Below are 26363 nucleotides of genomic sequence, written 5' to 3'. Positions count from 1 at the left end.
AGTGGTGAGGTGCTGGAATACGTTGTCCAGAGAGGTTGTGGATGTCCCATTCCTGGAGATGTTTACGGCCAGACTGAATGGGGCACTGGGCAGCCTGATAAGTACTTGATCTAGTGGTTGTCAACCCTGCCTGTGTGAGGGTGTTGGAACTCGATAATCCCTGATGTCTGTTCCAACCCAAGCCATTCTGTGATTCTATGATTGGAAGAGAAAGAGAACTAGTCCAGGATGTCTGGCAGACAGACCTAAGAGAGTCACTGGATTTACCTTAAATAAACTCTTTATCTACAGGCTTTGTGGATGTTGACTTCTAGCTGACAGGCTAGCAACAACTTTCTGCTGACAAAATGATGACAGGGAGGTGTCATCCCTCAATAATTATCGATCTCCCAAAGCTGCTCTGCAAAGTTGCAATTAAGCTACTGTGCTTCTGTCTTGGAATTGCTAGCATTAGTAAGTGAAACACAAAGACAGTGTAAGACACGTGAGAAAGAACTGAACTAACTACAGGGTCCAGCAACTAGTCTGCTGTGATATCCTTCCCTTCTCACAAGAGACTAAACCCAGAATAATGAAAAAGAAGCAATCTGTAGTATTTCGTAGTGTGATCGTTCCACATTATTAAAAGAGAAACACCACATAAAAACAGGAGATGCTCTACTGCTCAGTCTGCTCTTCTCTTGCTCAGACAGACCTGTGTCATTTCTGTGGCACAGCTTTGAAATGCCCCAGCTGAAGGTCAGCATGAATAACTGGCAGCAGCAGTGGAGGATTAAGGCAGGCTCTCCCCTGCCATCCAGCTATTAAGGAAGGGTTTCCCCAGAGAGTAATCAGAAAGGTGAACATGGAGTCACACTTTGGATGAAAGGTGGCATTTGCAGCTACTACTGATGTTGCCATCAGTATGCAAACAGTGTTTGCATTGACAACCTGCAGAATGACAGCAAGAGAAAGGGCAAACCCTGAACCTCATTGCAATATAGATAAACAGTACATAAATATGTCATTCTCCAACTGTTTTTCCTCAGAACATGGACACAGGCCAAGTTCTTTGAGAAACTCCAAGTGTGTGTTTTGTATCTCTGGGTAAGTACAGCCTCCACAGAAGGCTGTACTCAGACAAATCTTAAAAATTTTCCCAGTTATGGAAGGAAACGCAAGGTGCAGTACTAGCCAACAAAACTTCCATTCCCAACGTACAGATGCTCAGCTGCCTTCACCGTGCTGAAATACTCACCAAAACAGAGGCCTAATGAGCACCTCTTTTAAAGACTGCAAAAGATGATTCAGCAGTATTTACACAGAATAAACAATAATAAACTGGATTCTGTGAGCATCTCCAGCAATTAGACAGCAACATCATTCATACATGCACCTGTGCTGCTTTTGTTGCATCCTTGCAAAGATACACACTGTCCAAAGAATTAGTCAGGGCAGAACCAAGGCATCTGATTTTCTATAGCCCAGCAATAATATTTAGTACACCGTTAAGACATGCAAATACAAGATGTTTTGAAAAGCCAATTCAACTGTTCTGTTCAAAACAATCTGAGTACACATTGACAATTACAGGAAGAAATTGGAGATGTTTATGATTTTTTTAAAATAAACTTTTAATGTGCTATATAGGCATGATCACTACGAGATCGTCCACCCATATTCAATACTACACACCGCAACACACTGCATTTTCAATGTACATTAAAACGTCTGGGAAGAATATTCCTTCACTGGAAAAAATATCATACAATCACTTAAATAAACAAAGACAACATTACAGTGCAAACAAAATCCTGGCTTTATTTATTCTGCAATTACTGAGTATTTTCTTTCTAAAAGTTTTTTTAAAAAAATAATTAAAAAACCTACCCACTGACAACCAACATTTTCTGAGATGATTTCCTTTTGCTCAATCATGGTCTGATCCTTGAAGCTGTAGTAAACTGTATACAGATCTGTATGTTGCACATTGACCTGATTTGTGCCAGGCTTGGGATCCCAACCCCAAACCTGCAGACAGCAATAAAGTGGCACTGCTGGCTTTAACAGACTTTTTATCAGCCTGTGTCAAGAAAAATTCAGTACAACAGTCCTCTCCATGAACTAAAGAAGTATAGGTAAGAAAGGGCGAGGTGTTGGTTTACAATTATTTTGCTTTCTGCTCCTAATTGTTAGAGAGTGTAGGGGCTTACTTTTCCATAAGAGAAGAAAAACAGTTGTAGGACAGCAACAATGGCAGATTCTAAAAAACACACTTTGCCATGGGAAAAAGGCAGTATCACATCCCTTTCACCCAGGAGGCGTGTGGGCATTGCCAGAGTCACACAAGCAAAAAAGAAAAAAAAGAGACAGCAGCAGATGCAAGCAATCTGATTCCTAATCTGTGAGAGATCTGCCTTCATGTAGTCCTGCACCAGCAAAAACATGCTGATGTTAAAGTGCTTTTATGCTCCTGCCAATTGGGTGATTTTATGAGGAGAATGAAGGCATTAGGGAAATGCAAAGGGTGCAAGGTGAGAACACAAAAACTGGAGTAGTTGTTTCTTGGAGAGGAATGTTGTCTCTTTGTAAACTTCATTGTACAACCCTTCTCTCAGAAAACCAGTAAGAACCTCTGCCTCTGAATTCCATGTGAGACAGGGACAGCTTGACTCATGACTGTTAATATACGGAATGACACTAGGCTCCTCATGTACATATGGTCCGCTCCTGCTCAGACTGTGTTGGATGTCAATAAACAGAACAAGGCAGGTTTAAAAGACAGGCAGCAGAACATTCACCACTGATGACATTATATGTGACTTCCTTCAGGTTCTTATCAGATTAGACAATACAGTGAAGCACTACTTTTACAGGCAGTAAGTGATTATTTCATTACATTTTTTTTCAGATTTGCACTTCTACACATACATAAAAGAGAAGAAAGGAAAGAAAAGCTGAATTAAATAACACACAATTTCACAGTCCTTTTGCAGTCTGTAAAATACCTAAACTGCATGAAACCAGTTTGCTACTAAAACATCTGATAGATTAATGCACAACACTCTAGATATAGGTGGGAGATGGCACAAAGTGAGGACTACCAGGCTATTGAATCCCCAGTTGCAATTGCTGCACAATTACAGTATTTCACTTATCGCATTCAACGAGCACACAGAGCATGTACCAAATATCTCTCAAGTGAATGGGCACCGAGTTGGCAGGACTGAGGTAGAGAGCAGCTTCTGCAGTGCTTCTTGCTGGCAGTGTATGAAATACAGCAAGGGGAGTTCTGCTCATGGGGAAAATGAACACTGGCCAGAAGATGTGTGTTGAGGCACCATGTTTTAAGAATGTCTTGCACACTGGAAAATCGAATTTCTGCTCTGCTACATACCACTGTTTTCATCTGCACAGCTGTGAAAGCCAGCTTGCGTAACGGCAGTGTAACACACACTTCTGAGTCTGCTACCTCAGTGTGACAACTGTTTGTTTCAGATGAAATAAGCAAGTGAAGATTTTGCCTACAAAAGCTTTTTAGAAGCCTTTGACCACCCTCATGCATAAATACTAACCCACATATTAAAATGACTCATTCTCAACTACTTAAAACATCAGGGTGCAACTTCCCCAAACGATATTAGCCACCTGCATCTAGGAATGAAACTTGCAAATGAAGACAGTAACCCTTATAGATTTATTATTGTACCAAAAAAGAAAAAAAAAAGGATAAAAATATAGAATAGACTACTTTTTTTTATTATATCCCCTTATTCATAAATAATTGACCATGACGTGCTCTCACAAAACTATTCATTAAGTTTGATGTGCCTAATAACGTTTCCACATTTGACTACCCCAAGAAACACTGGGGTTTAAACTCTGGGCATTAAGAAAACAAAATGCACCAAGCTAAGTGACCACACTGAGCTGCAAGGATTTGGCTGCTATCAGCTCCTTCTCAGGTACACCAAGAACCTCACAGGCAGGTTACTTTTGCACATGGAAAAGCTCCTAAGGGTAGGAAGAGAATAAATGCTGCTGGTGCTTTACTGTTGAGAAGAACTTGATTCAGTTTAAACCCCGGAGAAAGAATGTTTTGTTGGGAAGTATTTGCATTCACAGAGAAGCTCTGGGAAGGCTATCTGTTCTCTCTGTACTAAGGTAAGATTTCTTTCTCTTACACAGAAGCACAGTTTTAGGGGCATGCTGCAGCATAATATTCCCATACACAAAGTCCCATACGCAATTCTGTAGATGACCCACATGCCCCAGTCTAAAGGCAGTTGCTCTGCATCATAGACTTGAGTGCTGGATTCCAACAATGGATTTAGTGCAACCCTGCTTACCTCTCACCTCCCATCCACAGGAAGGGGTGAGACTAGGATATTAGAGGGTCCGCACAGCCACAGGGTAGAGCAGTGACAAGTGTTCTGCTCCTTTGATAGGAAGCTTTTTTGTAGTGTAGTAATGAATGACTTCAGGAACACTGTCGAAGGGAGGGCTATTCTGACCCAGGATGTATTTTTCTTTGGTTTTCATCAGTTTCATGTGCATAAAACCTTGACTGCTCCTACAAGAAAAACAAAGTATTAGTTCATGATTTTGTACAGGAGGAGGACAGCACCACAAGACATCATTCAGCACACAGACTCATTCACAATGCAGGGGAATGTCAGAGAGCAAGACATTTTCTAAGTGACAGGTCTAGACTACTCCAACACACAGTGACTGTTAGTTGCAAACATTCAGAGGCAGTCCAGCACAAAGGCAAAGCAAGTTTGTTTTACCCTAGAGCTTACCTAGAGGCATGCAAGAGGACAGCCTCTTTCTCCTTCCCTTACATTTTGCTGTGAGCATTTACTTTTCACAAAACCACCCATCATTTCTCAACAAAAGGTGCCACTTTTTTGTTGTACTGGGTCTATGCAGGCTGTAAGCCCCATTCAGATGAGACAGATCTTGTCCTAGGGAGACCTCTATGCACGGTACACCTTTCCTACCCTACAGCAATTGCCCAGAGTGTGACCTTGTGCAGGCAGACCTGCTGCCTTCAGCTGGGGAAAATTCCTCAGATCGGCCCTTTACAGAGATCTAGGGCTTAAAAAATTCCATCTGTGCTGTGCTTAGTTCTGGCTGTTGGCCTGCCGCCTTCCCGCAGGTGCAAGTCAGTATGAGATTTTGTTGAAGATTTTTTTTTTTACATTCTTAAGGCAAACTAAATACATGTTTTAGCTTAAACATAATAATAGTTAACTATCAATGCACGAGGCAAAATTCTATCACCATAGGCAGTTCTACAAGGAGTCTGCAAAGATGCACGTCCTGAACTGACTTGAGCAGTGCTCTGGTCCAGTGGTCATAGCTTCAGACCATTTCTTACAAACAAGGGAACATCTGTGCTGCTGGTTTTTCCCTTCACTGCAAAGCAGAGAGGTATGGCAAGAACAAATACTTCTGTTATTATGTTACTCCATCAAAGCTCAGAGATGTTGCTCAGAGAAGCTCCAGTGGTCCATTTCTCATCAAAAGAAGAATTTTCTCGGCAATTTCTCTTTCTTTAGGTAAAACGTGTTTGCGGAGCAAACTGCAATCACAGAGAACTCCCCAGCACTGGTGCATCTCATTAGTGTATGCAGTGTTTGAAAGGAAACATGCAATTCATGCCAATGCTGGATACCATTCATTACCATAACAAAAAGCAATTTTTGATCAAAAGGGCTATGAAATGCTGCTAATGAAATTGACCCTAGTAACAAAACCAATCTGCTTCTAAAAAGCAAGATATTTAATAATACATGATGTAATTTTGCAGCTGCTGGTACATACTGCCTGCAGCTAATATGTACCTCTCACAGCTCTTACTTTTTCTGGTAATTGCTTGATGAATTTTTCATGAAAAATACAAGCCACACTCACCCTAGATCAATTCATTTCATAGCAGAATGACTGAAAAACCTTTCATACAAAACTGATATGACTGGAGATAGAGGGACCACTTTCATCCTACAGAAACGGTAGTCCCCTTAATGTCAGCTACATGCAATTCATATTTATAGGATCAAAAATCCATCACTGTTTTCCAAGTCTTCTATTCTAACTCATCAGTATCTCAACACACATACTCTCTTTTCAATCAGACTGCACTATAATTTTTGAGAGGTGTAGACCTGCAATTGTTAAAACTCAGTAATGAAGCAAAATGAACTATTGGGAATAGAAGGATTAAACTGATGATCAAAGAACCTTTCCCTGCAGTCACTATATCATCATTTATGTCACCACTTAATCATTGTAGCCCTCTTGGATGCTGGCCTCACTTAGCCATTGAAAGATGAATTCCACAAGGCTAACACACGCAGGGATTTTATTTGCCCAAGGCTCTTCTATTAAAACCAATTGCTATTGAAGACCTTTGTGAAACTTCCCAGGTGATTCAACTTTCAACTGGTCACATGGAGATGAAAAACTGTATTCATTGTTATCTTCCATTATTTTCATTCTTAGCTATCTCCACTAATTATTCAGCAAGATCTCTGACAGTTCTCAATGAAAGCTAGTTTTCTTTTAAAGGTATTTATTAGAAAACTAGTAGGAAATGCTAACCTAGTGTTCTGACTGTTGAAAATTTGGGATTCTGCACCTACATATATGTCCCCCCTCCCTCCCCTGCTGAAGAAGATATAGAGAAGTCTGGTGTTTAGACAGCCCCAAACCCAGAGTTTCCCCTTCGCAGGTTTTCCCTGAATAGGTTTGAAATGGGGGTAGATCTTATTGTAGTTTCTTGTGAAATAAATACCAACCTCCCAAAAAACAAGCAGAAAACCAAAACAAGAAAACCCCCCTCACATCCATTGTACTTCCTCCCTTGCACTTCTATGGTTTTGAGTTCTCCCCAAAATAGCATAATTTTTACTCAGTAAAACCCCATTTGAATGCACAGCCCTCAGAAGTAGATTTCTGATGTCCTTCTCTATGAGTGGCTAAGCAGCCACATGAAGCTGATGTCAAAGCTTTGCAATAACAAGAATGCTCGTTCACAAAAGAAAAAAGACTAAGAGGAAAGATCAGCATTCGAACAATGAACAGATTTTGCTGATTGCTAGTGTTTGTACGCAACAGTAACCACCGCATTTTTAATGATGGAGTGAGTTCTAATTTCTATCCCAGCTGTCCAGAACTCTTTAAGCTGAGCACTATTCCAAGGTTACTGGCAGATGAAAGCAAAGATCATTAGAAGCTGAATTTTCTGTTTTCAGTATTTTCCTCCCTCCCTTCTTGCTTTCTTTTAAGTTTCCAAAAATTACACTGTGAATCTGTTATCTGCTTTCCTTGCTCCGAGTAAACTAACTGAGACATCCTTTGTTGCAGCCAGAAATACCAAGATAGACATTTCCAGTCTTCTAGAATGAAGAACAAATTCACTCGGAAGGAAGTGGTGTGGTAGGTGGACTGAAAGATCTCTGTAGGTTCTTTCCAGCTGAGCCACTTAATTCCTTGTTGGAACCACGCCCTTGAAATTAGCTCTTCCAAGTGCCAAGGATTTCAAACATGGTTTGAAAGATCTCCATTCGGAGATCACAGGATTGGGATCCTGTGCTGTAAACCCTTCCCTTTTTGTTTCTGAAGTCTGCCTTACAGGCTCCCCTCTTCTGACATGCCTCAACTCAAAGAAAATTAGGGCTCATTAGTAACTGGCATGGACAGAATATGTCTACACTTGTTTTACAACAAAACTTCTGTTAGACCAGTGACTAGAATTACAGGAATATAGTTCAGAAGGAAACTTGAAAGTAATATTCCTCCATCATCATCTCCTCCGAACCCTTTCAATTCATGCCTTGATCTTAGTAAATATAGAGGTTACTGAAATGTAAGGTAGAGATGAAGGAAAAGCTCTATGATTGAAGTGGCTGTAAATCAGTTTCTGCTTAGTTTTCTGCAGTGTCATTTGTGTTCACTTGAATTTTACAAGCACAAGCAAAACATGCCTTTGACAATGTATTGTCATGTTTTTGGAATCTGGATTACTCAATTATTTCAGCAACAATAGTTGCTAGAAACTTCCTGGGCTTCCAGGTCTGACAACCAAGTAGAACCTAAAAGAAAACCCCAAATTGAATACATGAACACTGATGAAAGCCAGTGTCTTATGTAGATCTGACATAATCACTTTGCAAGAAAATATGCTGGAACTTTATTTAATTAATGTAACAAATGGTTCCTGTGTGACTTCCAAATGTTGCTATGATTTCACAGTGTTTCTCCCAAGTTTTTGTTCAGCTGAGAGTGACAAAACAAAGACAGCGTCAACACAGTGACACTACGGAAAACAATAATTCCTACCTTATTTCAACCATTCTCATGAGTTTCAAATGCAGAACTGGAGAACTCTTGAATACTGATCCCTGTACCAAACTGCTTTGGACTCTCCAGGGCACGTGTTTATACAGACACAATACATGATACATGACTAATAGTCACACCTTGTTTAAAATGTTTTGCAACTGAACCATAAAACCAAGCGACTTTGAATTAGAGCTTTCCCACACATTTTACCTCAGGTTTTCAAAATCCAGAGAGGATGGGAAAATGGATTGTGCAGACTGCTCGTCAGATCGCGCTTTGTTTGATCCTATGCCTGAACTCTGGTAAAAGAACCTTCAGGAAATATTAATTAGGCACTAAGCCTAGCATTTTTTTTCCAGAAAATGCTAACAACTATGAAATATTATTCGTGTTCACAATCAGGAAAATTGGTCAAGCCTTCTGAATACAGGTTTTGCTGTAGAAAGTGGTGTCTTGTCAGAACAGATTTTCTGCATCAGGGCATTTATAGTGAAATGTCACTCGGGCAAGGAAAAAGGCAACAACATTGCAGCAGCATCAGGAAAAGCATTCTAGCAATGCTTGAAATGAATGCTGTTTCATGTTGTCACTTTGAACAAAACTGACAATGTTTCACTGCAACTTACAGAAACAAAGAAATGAATTCAAGTCTTTTCTGGAACAAACAAAAAACAAACCTGTTGTTTTCCCCCGTATATGAGTGATCAATTGAACAAGTCACTTACTGGAAAAATCAAATTTCCGACCTGATTATTGTTCCTGTGGCTCAGCTCTGCTTTTTCAAACACAGAACATACAGCATTGTCATCCTGTGTCTAACAGCCATTATCTCCACCGTACAAGCATGTGTCACTTCCTCTGTAAAAAGGGTTTGCAGCACCATGCAAAACAGCACCATGCAAAACAGTACTCTGCAGAAGAGTGCTCTGTTGTGCCCAGGCTCTATTCTCTATAGCAATGCTAATCTGCTGCTAAGAAAGCAGGAATGATGTTTAGCCTGTTGGACTTCTGTAGAAGTGGCAAAATCCTCATCTGCTAACAGCCACCTCCTTGTAATTTCTGTTTAGGCTGAAAGCAGACTAGAAATGCATAGAGGGATAAGAATTAGGATTTTCTTATGTTACAACTACTGCTTTCCAAGAAGATGTTATGTGTTTTAAATTAACTAAAATGTATAGAGCCCAGGTTAATACAAAAACCAGAACCTACTGTAGAGCTTATGTAATCAGTCTTGAAAAACAGGACCTCTTCTACAAATCAGTCTTACATTTTCACATGCAACAAAAACTCTGCTTTCACTCTCCTATGCCATTTAAGGAAAACCACAAGTATATCTGTAAGCTCGTAGGATTAGGGTTTTAGTAAACAACATCCTCCATGGATGACAAAAAGGCTGAATTCAGCTCTTCTATCCCACTGAAGGCAATGATTGCACAGAAATTATTTGACAAGAGAGAAAGTAAAGATCATTCCTGGTTTTACTGACACTATGCACATTCAGTTCATTTCTGAAATAATCTAAAATTTAGAAGTAGTCACATTTCTCCAAACTGAAAAGAAAAAGTGTAAGGAAGGTGCACACCACTGCAAAGGGCCTTGGCAAAAGGAGACCCCGACTGAAGGAGTTAAACAACCCTAGGAACCTCAAAAAGCTGACAAAAGCCAAGCAATTAAAAAATCACTCAAAAAAATGGCAGAACATCTTGAAGGTTCTGATGAAACCAGAGTTGAGAATCACATATTTCTTGTGGCCACAACAGTCTCAAAGCCAGCAAATAAACAATGTTAGAGGCAACTGTACTTAGGGTTTTGAGATGAATTTAAATACTGGAATAGATTTTAGGAGGATCAAAAGCATACGTTATCCTCTTCAGGATATCAAGCTGGAAACCTTTATTACAGTGAATAAGCATACTCAGCTGTACTATTAATTTTGAAATTACCTACCATTTATTCCAGAGAAAACGAGTCCTCACCACCTGTCAGGCAAGCATACTTCAACCACTTTCAGATTTCTAGATCTCCCTTTTCCAACATACTTACTATTATCTGGACAGTAATTAGCCATCTAAATCTGCTGGCTGTTTTCATGCATTCTGAGTAGCTCTGTGGAAGTCTGTAGAAATGCACAGTAACAAAGGCACTAGGCAAACCAAACCATACAGGATCTTCCCTCTTCCATTTTTAAAGAAAGTAGTCACCTTTCATCTCTGTCAGCACACACTGCTCAATGTCAAGTTTGTAACCTTTACTTCCTAACGCAAACCAATGCTCAAATACCAGGAAATGTTTTTTCACCACTACAGCGTCATTAAAAGATGACTGTTAAATTAAGAATTACAATAGCTGTTAATTGTTGTAACTTCAATTCTATTTCAGCTAAGGCTTACAGCACATCTATACACCTCCAGATGTGTGCTTCCAGCCAGTCCAACTCCCTGTCCGCAGCAGGACCTGCCCATCAGGTTGTTGAGTGTTTTGAACAGGCAGTTTCATAAAATCTGTGAGGATAAACATTTCCTGACCTCTCCAACCCAAGTCTCAGGGCTGCACTGTTCTCACAGGGAAGAAGTTCTTCCCTACATGCAATGAGAACTCCTTGCTGAAGCTTGTGACTCACTATCCAACAAACAGCCATATTCTTAGTAACTTTCCTGGTAAGGCATTCGAAAGCTCACCACCTCACTTTCTCTTCTGCAGGGCAGCCAGGCTCAGTGCCATGAGCTAAATCTACCGACCCTTCCAGTGACTCTGCCTCTGGACCTGCTCCAGTTTTGACTGGTCTCACAACAGATACAGCTTCATAAGTGTGCACACTTACGTACACACAGTCCTTTTTTTGTCCTTTTGCTTGTGCTTTAGCTATTACAGTCCAGCAGGTGGCTGGATTTCATTGAAAAAGACTGAAACTTAAGGCAGCATGTAAATTGAGATTTCCTACTGTTACATTTCACAGTGCACCTACAAGAGCTTGATGTGCACTGAAGTCATGGCTGAACACCTGAAACACAAGCATGATGGCTCTCCTCTTGCTTCTATACCTCTTCCTGCACTTATTCTACCACCCTAATTGCTAGTAAAAATGCTTTTTACTTACATAAGTAAAACCTTACTTTGTAAGTAAATCTTACTTATTTTACTTTAAGTTTTTAAATTTACTTTAAGTAAGTAAACCTTACTTATGTAAGACCTTACATAAAGAAGCTTGCAACTGGGCATTTCACTGGCAGCAGTGACACAGTTATCAGGAGTATGGATCTCAAGTTTTCACTAAGCCTTATGCAATTAAAACTGAGTTTAAGGAAAGAGTGAGGGAGTATGAGAGGGCCAAGCACTTACAACCATGAAAGAATACACAGAAAACACAAGGAACAATGCCAAATGGTGCTCATCAGTCAGTAGTGGAACCAGTGCCATTAAACATCTTCATCAAAATGGGACTGAGTGCACCCTCAGCAAGGTAGTGGACACATCTGAAGGGGGATGCCATTCACAGAGACTTAAACAGCCCTGCTGAAAAGGACCTGGAGATACTGATGGATGGCAGCTGGACCTGAGCCAGCAGTGTGCCCTAAGAGCCCAGAAAGCCAACGGCATCTTGGGCTGCACCAAAAACAGTACGGACAGCAAGGTAAGGGAGGTGACCAAGCCCCTTTGCTCTGCACTGGTGAGGCCTCATCTGGAGTACTGAATCCAGATGTGGAGTCCTCCGTACAGGATAGATGTGGACCTGTTGGAGTGCATCCAGAGGAGGGCCGCAAAAATGATCCCTGGGATTAGAGCCCTATGAGGACAGTCTGAGAGAGTGGAGCTGTTGAATCTGGTGAAGAGAAAGCTCTGGTGGGACCTAATAGCAGCCTTTCAGTAATGAAAGGGGAGATATAAGAAAGAAGGGGACAGAAGCTTTAGCAGGGTCTGTTATTATAGGACAAGGGAAAATGAATTCAAAGTAAATAAGGAGAGATTTAGATTTCATATAAGGAACAAGTATTTCACATTAAGGGTGGTGAGGCAGTGGGACAGGTTGCCCAGAGAGGTGGTGGGTGCCCCATTCCTGAAGACACTCAAAGCCAGGCTGGATGGGGTTGTGAGCAACCTGATCCAGCTGTAGGTGTCCCTGTTCACTGCAAGGGAGTTGAGCTAGATGATGTTTATGGATCCCTTCCAACTCAAGCAATTCTATGATTCTATAATGTGTGGCTGCTGGAGGAGCTACCAAAGAAGACACAGCTGCCTCAGGTCTCTGGATTGTCCAGATCATCCACAGAATGTTATCTTTTGCCTCAAACACTTGTCATAATCAAGAAAAAAAAATCCTTGTTTTAACTGAGCTGAGCAACAGATGAACCTACATATTAAAGATCATTTAATGCCTCCAGAGATATCCAATTTTTAATGAATATTCACAATGAATGATATTAATGAATATTCACAATGAATATTCACCAGGTAAACAGCACTTATTTAAAACTACAGCCATTTACACAAGCAACTTAAATTAAAACAGATGTTTTATCTACAGGTGCATTATAACTTGGAAATGGAGCATCTTCCATGGTTGCTTCATACATGCAGAATAACCACTTTCGTAACATGAAGCTGACAAACCACTCATGTGTCTGACCTTCTCAAAGACCACAGAACACAGAAAGCTTTCCTAATACCAGAAAATATGGTCTCTGGGGACCTCTCCATTGTACATTTGTTACATTAAATGAAATTGAACAAGTGCTGCTGTCTTTTATCTTTTCAGATATAGGTAATGTTTTTGTAGATTCCCTTTGCCGGATATTGCTGTATTTCAGAAACCCTAAAGCTTGTCTCCTGTTGTCAGAGAGAAGAATACCATAAAATCAAAAACTGTTTAAAAAAAAAACACCATAAAATCAAAAGCTTTTTTTTTTTTAATAAAAAAAAATAAAATCAATCTACAGAATCATATAAAGGTACAGATAGATTTTATATTGCTGTCATTATCTCAGTTATCTCTTCCTTTTTTCAAGTATCAGAAATGTATCGATAGAACTGAAAACAATGCTGGTTTGTTGATGCTGATGAAGGTCCCTGAGAAGCACAAACACACCAAAAGAACAATGGTGAACATGATTACCTGGGAAAAGCACACAGCACCTAAATAGGGGCAGAAGCTGCAACTTCTGCCAATAAATGATCTTAGAGACTCACAGCTACAAAATTACTAGAATTTATCTCACCTCACAAAGCAATTCCATATCTCACTCACCTACACATTAGGCACTTCCCCAATTTTTATGACTAAGTAGAATCACTGTTGTCTGAACAGTAAAAATAGAGAAAACACAGGGTCATCAATGAAGCAGTGCAACCACAGAAATCAGAAGTAACTCATATGTAACTTAATGGATTTCCATATCAGTTTAATCTAATACTGGAAACCTCATTGTAATGAATTAAAATGGCAAAGACAGTGCTTCTGAATGTGAGAAGTGCCTTTGGCTTCTGTACCACTTAAATAGGCTTAGAACTGTAGTTTAAAAAGGTCTATTTCAGTTCTCTAATTTTGTCCATGTATAGCTAGTAGTCCTGCAAGCTTCTGAGAATCTTTTTTCATTGGGTGATTTATTTTCTTAAAGCTAAACTAAATCTCCACCTTTCTACTTTGTAATGTGACTGATCTACATTTATTTATTATTAGTTATTACTTATATACATTATTAATTATTAGTTATTACACAAGGACTATTTTATTGTCTCAGAATATGCCAACAATTTCTACATATTTTGAAGAAAAACACTTGTAGCACAGTTCCATAAGCTTGGAGTTTGTCTTTTTTACTGTCAACCTCCATATATATAAACATAAAAATCATCTACATTCACAGAAGAGCTTGCTCTCAACACTAACTAGAGGATTTGCCAGGAGTTGGCATTAAATAGTCAAGTGCTTCAGACAAAACATGGATGAACTGTGAGTTTACTCATGCATATGTGCATGCACTTGTATAAATTCAATATTTTCCCTATAGATGCTATTTTTCCCTCACAGATACTTCAATATATGTACTCCTTCACTTCATGGAATCACTCATGTGGGTAAACAGACATCTGGCCTGCTTCTCACTTCCTCCCAATAGAAGACATGATGTATATCAACTTTCATTTGCTCTGAAGGCCAGTTGGAGTCTAACTATCCTTTCATATTTCAATTGATCATGGACAGTCCAAAGCACATCATCTTCTGAATTGGAGTACTGGAGAGATCATCACCTCTGAGCTGTCAGTGTACTTAGCATATCCACTCAGGAGAGCACCATAAGCCTCCATAGTGATGTGCCTGCCTACCTGTTACACTGCTTTTGTTAATCACAACTACTCAGGTCTGTCATACTTGTACTACCCAAGCCTATGTAGGAAGTGTGAAAAACCTCAGCCAGGTTAATGAATGGAACATCCTCTAATGGGAGGATGCAGACTATGGATAGCTAAGTGCTCCTCAGAGCTTTAATTCTTTCCTCAAATTTATTAAATTTATTAAAGTCACAGCAAGACATCACAAGAACAAATTTAATAATTATTTGTTTTACAAATCTAATCTGATGCATTGCTAAAGCCTGGAGGGCTTATCTCTTCAGCCTCACAGCCTCGTCTTCAGCACTGCTTTCCCATGTTCTAAATACAGTCACAGCAGAGACTCATTTGCATTTCTTCAGCAGTCTGTTGCTGCATGAACCAGTGTGGCTCAATTGAAAACACAGGCCTCAGGGGTTTCCAGAAGCAGCCCCACCACCTCCATTTGTAAAGCCCCAGAGAAACCACTCTTACTCCAAGACGGATACTCCTGGAATTGCTGAGAGTACTCTATCTTCTCTTTTTGGGAAAAAAGGTTGGCATTGCAAGTCCATAACCAGTTCTTCTAAGGTGTGAGCTTAGTGGGAATGAATCAAATAAAGTATGCAAGGCTTTATATTATAGGATGGAATGTGGATGGGAATAAGCTCCTAGGTCCCTTATCTAATGAGAGGTTGGGCTCTCTTCACATGCCTCTATGATAGTCTGCCTTACCCAACTTGCTTTTTTGGCATCCAAGATTAGATCTGGAGTTTGGCCATAGGTAACAGGATAAAAACAAAGACATTCTCACCACATAAAATCAGTATCTGTGTCAGTTGCTACCCATTCTCCTGATTGCAAGCATAAGCATATGACCCATCAAGTAGATGTTAGAAGATGCATCCACGGAGCTATTCACAATTTAAATTCAATTCAAGTGTGAAATAGAATGCTACCCATACCCACAGGCCTGAAAAGGCTACTGATGCCAACTCATGACAATACCATGCCACAGTTCACTACTGCTGGAATAAAGGCCTTCAGTGTTTTTAAAAGGAGATGACAATATTTGCTTTTTGAAATGTACTGTTTCAGTGCTCAATGCCAGTCAGGCAGCGATAATTTCAATCAAATTACAATTGAATAATTAGAGAAGAGTTTAGCTGACAACAGCAATAACATACTGAGCTCTCACTCTGTTTACAGCTTTTATTTACCATGGTTTCCTATTCTGGTACTGATATATCTGGAAAAAGATACATTTCACATACTGCTTCACTGCAGCCATGGCAACATCACACAAATAGAAATGCTGCTTTTAAATTTACCAGCAAGATTATTCTCTTATTGGATATCTGTTCTAGTTGAACATAGTGCAGTTACTTAACATCACTGACAGGGCAAACATAAATGTAACTTCTATTTCTTATTCTCTCTCTCTCTCTCACAGGAGCAAGATGATACTGAAATAAAAAGATCAAGCTGTAGTCTGACTTCATGGAATATTCCCAAAGTTTTATAAAGCATTTCCAAAGAGTATGTCTCCAGTGACTTTTCAAAATAAATTCTGATGCAAGCAATGGCAAGTGAAGGAAGCTCCTCTCTTCATATGCCAGGGAAAAATGCCATCTCCTCTACAGCCTGAAATAAAAATTTCAGCCTTTCCTGCAAAACATACCATTATAGGGCAGGCAATCAGGACACTTCTTAATTTTCAAGGTAAAGAAATGCTCTGACAAGAAGAGGGAATAAATAAATTCTCTTTTCTGACAAGAAGAGAGAATAAGTAACACATTATCCAGCAAGCATCTTACGCAGAAAAATAAATACATATATAAATAAAAAGAACCGAAGTCACTGTAATTATACTACAGGCATGCCACTGGCATAGTCTTTGGGAAATAGAAATGCTACACTTCTGATCAAAAAGCCTCTGAGAAACAGACATCAAACACCTGGCAGCCTCTCCCACAAGACATGACGACCAGAGCAGAATCACCAAACTGTGGTTTGTAAGGACACTGTCTATATTTTATATTTTATATTTTAACACAACCTCCTATAAGTGTGTTCAACTTAAATAGCAGTCAGTTTACTGGACACAGCAGGCAATAGTTAAAACTGCAGTCATTTTTAAAGCCAGTAGTCTAGCATTAGCATATACTTGAGTCTCTGTCACATACTGCTTCCTGATAGGTCATTCCCTGGAAACACCAGCCTTATTCTTTATGCAAAAAACACCACACAGACATACAGAGGAGGACATGGCCAAGTATGTAGTGCACATTTAAGCACAAGTGGAGTCCAATCAGCTCCAGAAATTGCTCCAGAATTGCTTACAGATTACAGCTTATTTTTTCCACCACGGCATCTATCAACTCCAGAGATATAAGAGACTTCAAGAACCATATCTTAATGTAATTACTGTAGGTAAATGCAACAATGACAACGCTGCAACTTTGTAACAAGAGCGAATTACACATGGCTGGTGAGTATTATTTTTGTGCTATAGCTTTATTAACTTGTTTCCCTCCTAACTACTATGAATCTTCATAGTGTATTATCAGATTGCAAGACAGTCAAGGCTTTCCATTTCATCATAAACACATCATAAAATAAAACAGAATTTTGACGCTGAAACTGTTCTAAAGTTCATTTCACCATGCACATTTAGCAGCAACATCCAAAGACCCAATCCTTACAGGTCTCCCGCACAAGACCTCAAGCACCTCCAAAACTGTCTGGTACATGAAAAGTGAGCAAAGCCTCTCTTTCCAGTCCTGATCCAGCCTCACGCAGTGAGGAGGGCACTGGATTGTTACAGCAACACAAGTCCTGTTCTGTGTAGGAGAGGTGCATTATTGCAAAGTTGGGGTTGGCATTACCAAAGATACTGGCATAAGATACCTAAACACAACCCCACCCATGATCACACCAGCAGCCACATTCCTGCAGCTCTTTCATCTTTTTTTTTCTTTCTGACGTGAAAGCCAGTCTCACATTCTATTGATGACAGTGGAAATCAACTACCTGTCAGTAACATCATCCAGCAACTTCAGTTTGCACTGGAATGTTCCAGAGGCTCTTTTCTTCAAAGAGAAGTAATTTTATCTGTGGCAGTATGAACTAGGTTATACAGTTCCCCAGTACAGCCTGAGAAGGGGATGGCTGACTGCCGTTATGCCTGTGGTTAATCCTGCCAATTACTCCATGCATCTTTTCTGAGCACTTCCATACAAGCCACACATCTGTCCTGGTGAAAATGGGAGGTGAAACAGATTGTCTCATAAATCTCACTGAAAAGTGGAGTGCTGGGAAGAGTGCAAAACTGTCTGAACACAGGCAGCCCTACCGGAAAACTTCTTAGCTTATTCAGTTAAGTCCGCAAAACTGAGCGACAAAAGCTTGAGATCTCTCTTATCATCCCACAGAGGGAGACACAGGACTCCTTAAGCTGTTGCTTCCATTGTGACATAAAGTACAACAGCAGTATACGATGTCACTTCTTTCAACGCTCATAAAAGATTTCATTCTATCAATTGGAAGGATATCCAGAAAAACAGTATGCAAAGATACACTTGATAAGGAAATACAGAGAAATTAAAACAAAACAAAACAAAACAACAACAACAAAAACCAAAAAAACCCCAAAAACTCACCAGAATGTAAAAGGAGTTTGAGACTAAAGCTCCCCAAAGAGATAACAACAAATACTGTAAAGGAAACATACATGCCAAATTCAGAGGAAATTTGTGGGAAAAGGTGAAAAATTTCATAGTTTAGAAATGAGTACATACACTGTATTTCACATTTTAATGAAGGAAGAAGGAAATCCCACAAGACAAATGTATGAGATCTCACAAGAATTAAATGAATGAAGAGATTCTTGACTGTACCTGGCGCAAAATAACCTCATTATGTACTGATTAGTTACTGCTAAAGGAATCAGAGCCCCACACAGCAGCATGTTGTTGGTATTCTGAAAGGCCCATTTCCTGTATCTAAAAGTAGTCATACACAAGCCTAATTGATTTCCTTACAAACATTCTAACTAAAATCTGAAATCTGAGAATGTCACTTTTTGAGCTTAATGAACAAGAATTCTTCCATTAACAAAACTTTCAGAAGCCTTATCCTCCACAAGCTGATTTAAAAAAATAATAATATTAATAATTCTCTCCATTTGGAAAAGAACACAAAAAGAACAATGAATTATACAACCTGTACTGAATGAGGGGGAAAAGAACTCTATGGCAGTGAGTAGGAATCAGGTGTTAGGGAACAGCAGTATCAAATATTAACTTTGTGAGTAGTTTGCAGATGGTAATGGCCAGCGAGATGGAAAGTAAAACAGAAGCAGGCTGCTAGAAGAGGAAGGAGGTTTGCACGATAACTAATATATGATTAAATAGCAAGATTTTTTTTTAACTAGATATTTTAAGAGAAAACATTGGTGGCATTTGCAGGATGTCACTAGATGTTCCTAGAAAAAAAGGAAACTGATGACTGGGTAATGGATAGCAAATGAATTCTAAGTGCAATACCACGGGATTGAGAAAATAATACAGACTCTAGTGATGCCATGGGAGAATGATCATCACCACAGGGAAGTGGTACACAGAGTTACATCAACAGGTGAGGATTGACAGCGGATTTGATAAATGTACAGAAGAGCTGCTGAAAGGTATTGAAATCTTATCGTATACTCCAGAAAACATAGGTTGGAGGATGTCATTCATAAAGCAAATGCTGAGGAAGCTTTAATTAAGTGTCACGAGAAAAATCTAGTTTAGAAGATTCTAAAATACAACACACAAAAAGGCCATTAATGACCAGCATCCAGTTGTACAAATCTCTGAAATATGAAGAAAATAAAGAACACCAGGCAAAGTAAGGATAACTAAGCATTGGAGCTGATTCACTAGACCTTAACTGTCTTTTTTTCTCAGAGCTTACCTCTTGTTAAATAACAAGAGCATTGTTCCAAGGTAAGAATTAAGTGAAACGCTATGACATGCTTCAATAACAAAAGTTGTATTTTAAGACTTACAGAATATGAAAAGTTAAGCCCTACATATATCTGAAGCATATGGCAGCAAGCTTCCAATGTTTGAACGAAATTAGAGAGAAACTGCATCAGAGAATGCACAGATCAAATGACAAATGCAACAAGAGCTGAACTACATTCCTCAAATAGTCTTTTCTAGTTTAAGGCAGACATCTATTATACAGAGACCACAACTATGACAAAGGAGTTAAGATTTTAATGAATCCTACAAAATATCTGAACAGAATCTAAAAACTAGGTTAACAGATGCACTTTTACTATGTCTAAAATTGAGACAGAAAACAAATTTGAAATCTACTGCTTAGACTATCCAGCTAAAGCTAAAGACCCTTTATTTCTAATTAACCTAAGGATATACAAAATTCAGCAATGTATCTGAAAGTGTTACCATTATGTACTACCATTATTACAGCAGTAAAATGTGCTTCAACAACTCTGTAAATAAACCATTTAAAAGATAAACTGTCAGGAGTAACACTGGTTTAAAAACAAAACCACCACCATTTAAAAAAAAAACAAAAAAACAAAAAAACACAAAACCAACAAGAAAGAGACAAGGTCTGTTGTCAGAAAATCAGTTCCACATCAGAGCCTATCTTGGAAGCAGAAAAGCTAGTAAACAATTTTCTTTGCCCCCATACAGCCAATATGAAAGTCAGGGAACTTCCTGTTCTCGTGTGTGGAAAACCTGAGAATCTTAGAACTTCATCTGCTGGATATGCAAATGAGCATATGTTGAGGCAAAGATCTGTAACATACTCTGCTAAGCCAAGTTAGGTGATGCAAAAACCAGTACTGGAATTGGAATAATGTTTATTCCCTAATTCTTGATCTGGAGCTTTTTATTTCCAACGACTGAACCAATTTACTGTTGACCTCTGCAACAAAATGCCTTCCTTCCATGTATAAACCAAGTGCCTTTTACAAAAGGAATAACCCCACTCCTCTCCAAATATTTATTCAACCTGAAGCAGAAGCAGGACAGCATTTCAAATTAGCACCAGAAAAAAAAATATCCAAGTTTATTTAGTTAAGTGGGCACCAAGAAGACTAAAAACCTCTTAACATACCAAAATTACAAGGTCTTAATTCAGCAACTGTCACTATACATCATGTAGGCTGACAGACTCACACCCTCTGGGTGCCCTTTAGAGCTGAATTAGCGCAGCAACAGACTGAATAATTTTGCTTTCTTGCACCAGAGAAGTTATGGCTTTTAAATTACATTTACTATGTTTTACTGACAAGTACTTACTTCAATGAAAGAGAATAGTCGTGCTTGCTTGTTTGACTGTTTCTTACAAGGTAGCTACACTCTTTACATAAACGTAAAAGGTTTTCTGCATCTGTCCGACTGATTGCTCCATGATACCATCTAGGAAAAATCAGAGATGAATAAAGACACATCTCTCAACTCATACTACTTTATTTCTTTAAGGTGTGAATAGCAGTCAATACCATATGGATACATTTAAGATCTAATATATTGCAGATAAAAAACACAACATTTGCTTTACCTGAAATTAATATCACCACTTGTGGAGGCTTGTAGTCTGTCTCAGCTGAAGGAAAAAAAGTCAGATCAGGAAAGCATGTGATAGAACTGGCACACTTACCAATCTCTAGAGTAAGTGGAATAGGTGCATCTTCTATGTAGAAATAAAGTGAATGGGGAGAGGAGGGTCCTTTATTAAACTGACCACTGCAAACAATCTCTTCAGTACCTGCTGCTCTGTATCAGCAAGCAAAATTTTGCAATCCAGTCGGAAGTGCTTTGTCCCTTCCCAAAATGTTCTCCAGTGAGATAATGAGCCTTGCCCTCCACAGGGTTGATTGCTTCTCTGAGAGATCTCCCCCTTCCTGCAACTGTAAGGTGCACTCTGAGGCACTACAGTGCGACAATTCCCCGTCTTCCCAAGCAAGATAATGCATGCATCAGGAATGCTCCCGTTCTGTCATTACCAGGAACAAAGACTGGCCTTGCGCAAAAGTTTCCTTTTGTTTGTTCTACATGTGTTTCCCTGTTTAACTTACTCTGAGAGATGCTCCAATTAAAATATAAGTGAATAAACAGAAGCTCTTTTATCAGAAATCACTGAGCCAATGTCAATTCTGCTGTCAAATCTTGTGAACGTGATAAATGAAAATTGGTGTTCAAAAAAAAATTCATCTTGTGTCTGGCTACTGCTAAAGTCTATGATAAAGGAAGCTAGAAGTAAGGTTATCCTGCAGCATATTCAAGATGGAGTAGCAAGGGATACCCTAGACGGCTCAATCTCATCACAAATACCACAGAAACAAAGATGTTTCTGTTTTCAGGCACTTCATCAGTTATTTACTGCTGAAGAAAACTTCTCAAAAAGCAGTTTAAAGACTGAATTGTCTTCTGAATGTAAAGAAGAATACTAATATTGTCAATCACAAAATGCATTTGGGAGAGCATAAAAGCCACTTCTATTATTTAAAAATTGTATTTCTTTTTTTCTCCTGAAGGACCAATTGCAGCCAAATAAAACGTGACCTAGCCCAAATCAGGGAGGTACTGAAGTCTGATATTTAGAGGGAAGTATTTAACACATTCTTTGGGCTGCATGTTTCCCAGTTGGCAGGGAGGCTCACTAAGAGCAAGCACAGAGCTGGTTCCAGGGGAAAAAAACAACAAAACATACAACAAAACCTAGTGATCTGAACAGTCAGAAAAAAAACTACAGCAAAATCTGAAGACAACTGCTGATGGGAGAGCATCTGATTCAGAAATGATGCCTGGAAGTTGTTCTGGCTACAGCTCAGAGTCAACAGCAGTGCTGAGAAGTGTAATTGCTTGTGAATCATATGCCCATGCAAATGGGACATTTGGCTTGCTCCTGTTCCAGCTAGCTAAAGATAAGCATAGTGCTCTAATAAGTTTAAAGTTCCTGCCTAAACTGCAGTTTCAAATGTATTGTGGCTGTTTGCTCTGGGTGTGTCTATTTTTTAGATGTCAACATATTGATATTTGTATAGAAAGTTCAAAGATTCAGAAGTGAAAGACCTGATAACAAAACTGTAAAATAACTTGTAAAACACACCAATGCAAAAGCACAGGACATGAGAGCCTGAAGACATGTTTATCTCCTAAGGCATCCCGGTAAACAACAGCATACAGTACAAATTTGGAAGCGAAATTCAAACACAATCACACATAGGCAAACTGAAACCACCCTGACCGTGGTTTATGTAAGTTCTTCCTGATTTGCCTTATTTTGTTAACGATCATCTAACAGCCACTATATGGCCACAGTTCCACTGCAGAGAAGACAGCCGCGTCAGTCACACATTAGGTATGATCAGTTACTACAGCTCACAGAAGGCACAATACTATTGTGTTTCTGAATTGGTTAGGGCAAAACAGGAAGTCAGACAGTGTGTGCACAGCAAGGAGAAATTCACTTTCAATAGAATGCACGGAATGCACACTTTCCTTTTTCACTGTTACACTGAGGAAGTGGAACAAATTCATTCAATTCCCCTGTGTCTGTGAGTTAACTCGGTTCATGGTTACGGATTCCTTAGTCACAAGCAACTAAAAGTAATTTCTTAATGCATTATTACATCTTGGACTTTCTGCCTGTTTAAGAAACTCCCAAATTACATACTAAAAATTCACTTGTTAATTTGCATGTTTTCATTCCTTGTGCTCCTCTCTACAATAAAAAAATCCATTCATAAGGAGAAAGCATGGAATAGTGCTGTTAAGTAGTCTGACAACAGTAAGAATTGAACACTTTGAATTATTGCAAATAATCTAAAGTACAATAAATCCACACTCTTCCATTTTTTGACCAATTATTATTAACTGGTCAATCATTTCAGTATTGTTCCTGCAAAACAAAGAAGCAAAAATAATCTTGTGTGATTAACACTTAAAAAGGAAACTTAACACTTAAAAGAAATAAAACTAACTCTGCAGACTACAGTTCTAAACTGCAGTAACAATTGTATAAATCTGCTACAATAACCTATTTCCAAGGCTAAAGTTAACTAAGATTTCAACTTTTCACAATGTTTTAAGTTTATTTTACGTGTTACTGTGGACTGAAACAATTCAAGTTTGAGAACTAAGTTTTACAGCCAAGTTTGTAGTCATCAGTAATTTTTCTGTACTGTAAACAAGTGATTTCACAATAGTGATTACTATTTCTTCTGTTCTAGGTAATTCTACCCTTTGTTGATAGGCAGGTGCCTCAAAGGCTGAGGCTGGCTGGGTGGAAAATGATACAAGGTGGATTATAATATTCACTGTTTCAAGCTGAAGGTTCCAAATGCTAATATCATGTAATGCATGTAAAAATAGTATATCAAAGGAAAAGGAACTGTTGGAATCACCATTGTTCAAACTCAATTGACAAAGGAGATTCTTTCCATCTGAGGAATTGGAAGTGCAAAAAGGACTCAGTGCTCATCTTACCACTACCACTACCATTTAGGCATGTCCTCTCTTTCACTTGAAAAAAAACCTCTGTGTCTATCACAACACTGTCTAGAGTGGGACTCCTTAAGGGATTAAAAACACACATCTCTAGCTTTACCCTTTGAACCTGTAGGAAAACTCACTGCTCACAAATATCAGCATAATCTGTGTAAATCACTCCACAATCCACAATCTTCATTTATGAGGAGTTTCAGGCTCCTTTCATAGGGCTACACTTTTGGGTCGCTCCTTCACGCCCACCAGTCTGTCTGAATAAACTGAGGAACAGTAATGACGCAGGACAGAGGCCATCCTTGCAGATAATAGATTGATTAACTCCATGGAATTCTCCCAGAACTTGAATTTGGAGCTGACAAGGCTGCTTCTACATACCACCCTCAGATCTGATGCCACAGAGCAGAAATAGTCTCTTTTATTTAAGCGTTGTCGCTTATCATCAAAATTCTCCCTACAGCAGTATTATAGCCAAATGCAAGGCATGTCCTGAGCTACTAGAAACACAATATGCAGTCATAAAAACACAAGAATTTACACAGCTTTAAAGCACAATTTGGATGTACATGAAAGGTACTTGCTTTTCTTAATGCCACACAATAAGTAGAATAACTGCACACAACTTAAAAGATGAAATTGACTGTTCCTGAAAGATGCCTATTTAACTTTATATTGTTTTCCACAGAAGTTAGTTTACACCTTAAAGAATTAACAACGGTTCTGAGTGCACTAACAGAGGGGATGCAGAAGAAGTAGAGATGTAGTGGGATCTAGGATATCTGCTGCTGCTGTAAGCAGGAAACAAATTGCTGGAGAGCAATTACTGGTGTTACTTACATCTGCTTTTCCAGTGGAACAGTTGGATCTATTCTTTCTCCTAAAATCCCACAAAATTCTGGACTGCCATGTTTGATGGGTTTAAAGCCTCTTCCAGGTGCTCTTAACTGCCTGCGTTGGTCATTTGAAGAAGAAGGAGATGCTTGCCGTTTCTCACTTCCATTAAATTGGGCTGCAAGATATACAAAAGTTACTTCTCTAGGCAAGTTTAACAAGAAGCAACATGGCTGTATTTAGAGAAGTTTCACACTTCCCAAGGAGAATAAGCATGCATCCATTAACATTAAAATGGTTTGCCTTCAAAGTTATATTTATCATCCAGAAATGTTTGTAACAATGCAAATTACAGACCTAAAAATCCACACACTTCTAAATCCTGTTAAAATTGTCAGTGCTTATGTTAACACCTGGTCTTGTCTTCCTCAGTAGATGATGCTGAGGAAATACTCCTTGCAGTAATGAACACAGTCTTTCACTCAGCTGCTACAGAACAATAGGCAAGTGAGAACATCACAAACTCAGCTTGCCTCAGCTTACATGAAATCATCCACACAGTGATTCTGGTGCAATTTCAGACTGGTGACACCCATCTACATGCATCAGAAATGCTAGCAAGTAGCAAACAGTTTAAAATGTTTTCTTTTACAGCACTGCCACAAGGTTTTTTTTTTACTCAAATACTAGGGCATGAAATGCTGAAAAGGAAAAATTGCATTTGTAATGTTTCTCTCACAAACTGTATTATGTCAGGAAAAGCAATATGGTTAGTTATCAAAGCACGTATGAACGAGGCCTGCAGCCTCATTTCCATTAAAAAAATTGACACACTTAGAGATTTTACATATCTATAACTTCAAAGAATTCAAGGATCAAATTCTGACAGAAGCAGCGAAAGGAGCTATCTACACTTTCTAGACACACACTGCCTTCTGGGGTTTCTTTCTTCATTGTAAAATAACCAGCTGTAGATAGATTATTGTTCTAAAAATCATCTAGGGGAGAACAGGTTGAACAAACCTCACTGTATCTGCAGGCAAATATCACAGTGCACACAGAACAGCTTTTAAACAGCTTTTATGTGAATTTCAACAGCAGCATTAGAGAAAATGAAAATATTGCAAGGACAATTACAGAGAATCACTATCACAGCATGTTGCAGATCATGTGCATTTAGGTCTCAGCTTGTAACACACAGACAGCTAGGCATATGTTTGCTAGTACTTACTGCTTTAAAGCAATTGTACAATAGGAAAAAGCTGTAATCTTCAATAATACAATTCATACAGAATAGATATGTGTTGGACATGGAAAAATCTTGTGGAGGGTTTTGCTTCGGTTATTTTTATATGCTTTCCA

General features: G+C 39.0%; 1 protein-coding gene across 4 annotated transcripts in view; it reads right to left on the bottom strand.

The window, feature by feature from the left end:
- SHB (SH2 domain containing adaptor protein B) overlaps positions 1 to 26363 on the bottom strand; it is a 78132-nt gene that overhangs the window by 4631 nt on the left and 47138 nt on the right. For 2 of the 4 annotated variants that reach the window (XM_042864939.1, XM_042864940.1), the window contains 3 exons: positions 25008 to 25179; positions 20961 to 21080; positions 1593 to 4552 (listed from right to left, as the gene is read on the bottom strand). In XM_042864939.1, the coding sequence (XP_042720873.1) occupies positions 4369 to 4552; positions 20961 to 21080; positions 25008 to 25179 (476 nt within the window). In that variant the 3' untranslated portion in view covers positions 1593 to 4368. Of the gene's footprint in view, positions 1 to 1592; positions 4553 to 18296; positions 18351 to 20960; positions 21081 to 25007; positions 25180 to 26363 lie in introns of those variants that run through there. The other 2 variants (XM_042864941.1, XM_042864942.1) reach the window with 2 other exon arrangements.

This window comes from Lagopus leucura, unplaced genomic scaffold (genome assembly GCF_019238085.1).
Source record: "Lagopus leucura isolate 7727_CA_CO unplaced genomic scaffold, USGS_WTPT01 Super-Scaffold_774, whole genome shotgun sequence".
Classification (NCBI taxonomy): Eukaryota; Metazoa; Chordata; class Aves; order Galliformes; family Phasianidae; genus Lagopus; species Lagopus leucura.
Note: the sequence above shows the minus strand (reverse complement) of the source record. Positions and strands in the feature narration are given on the sequence as shown.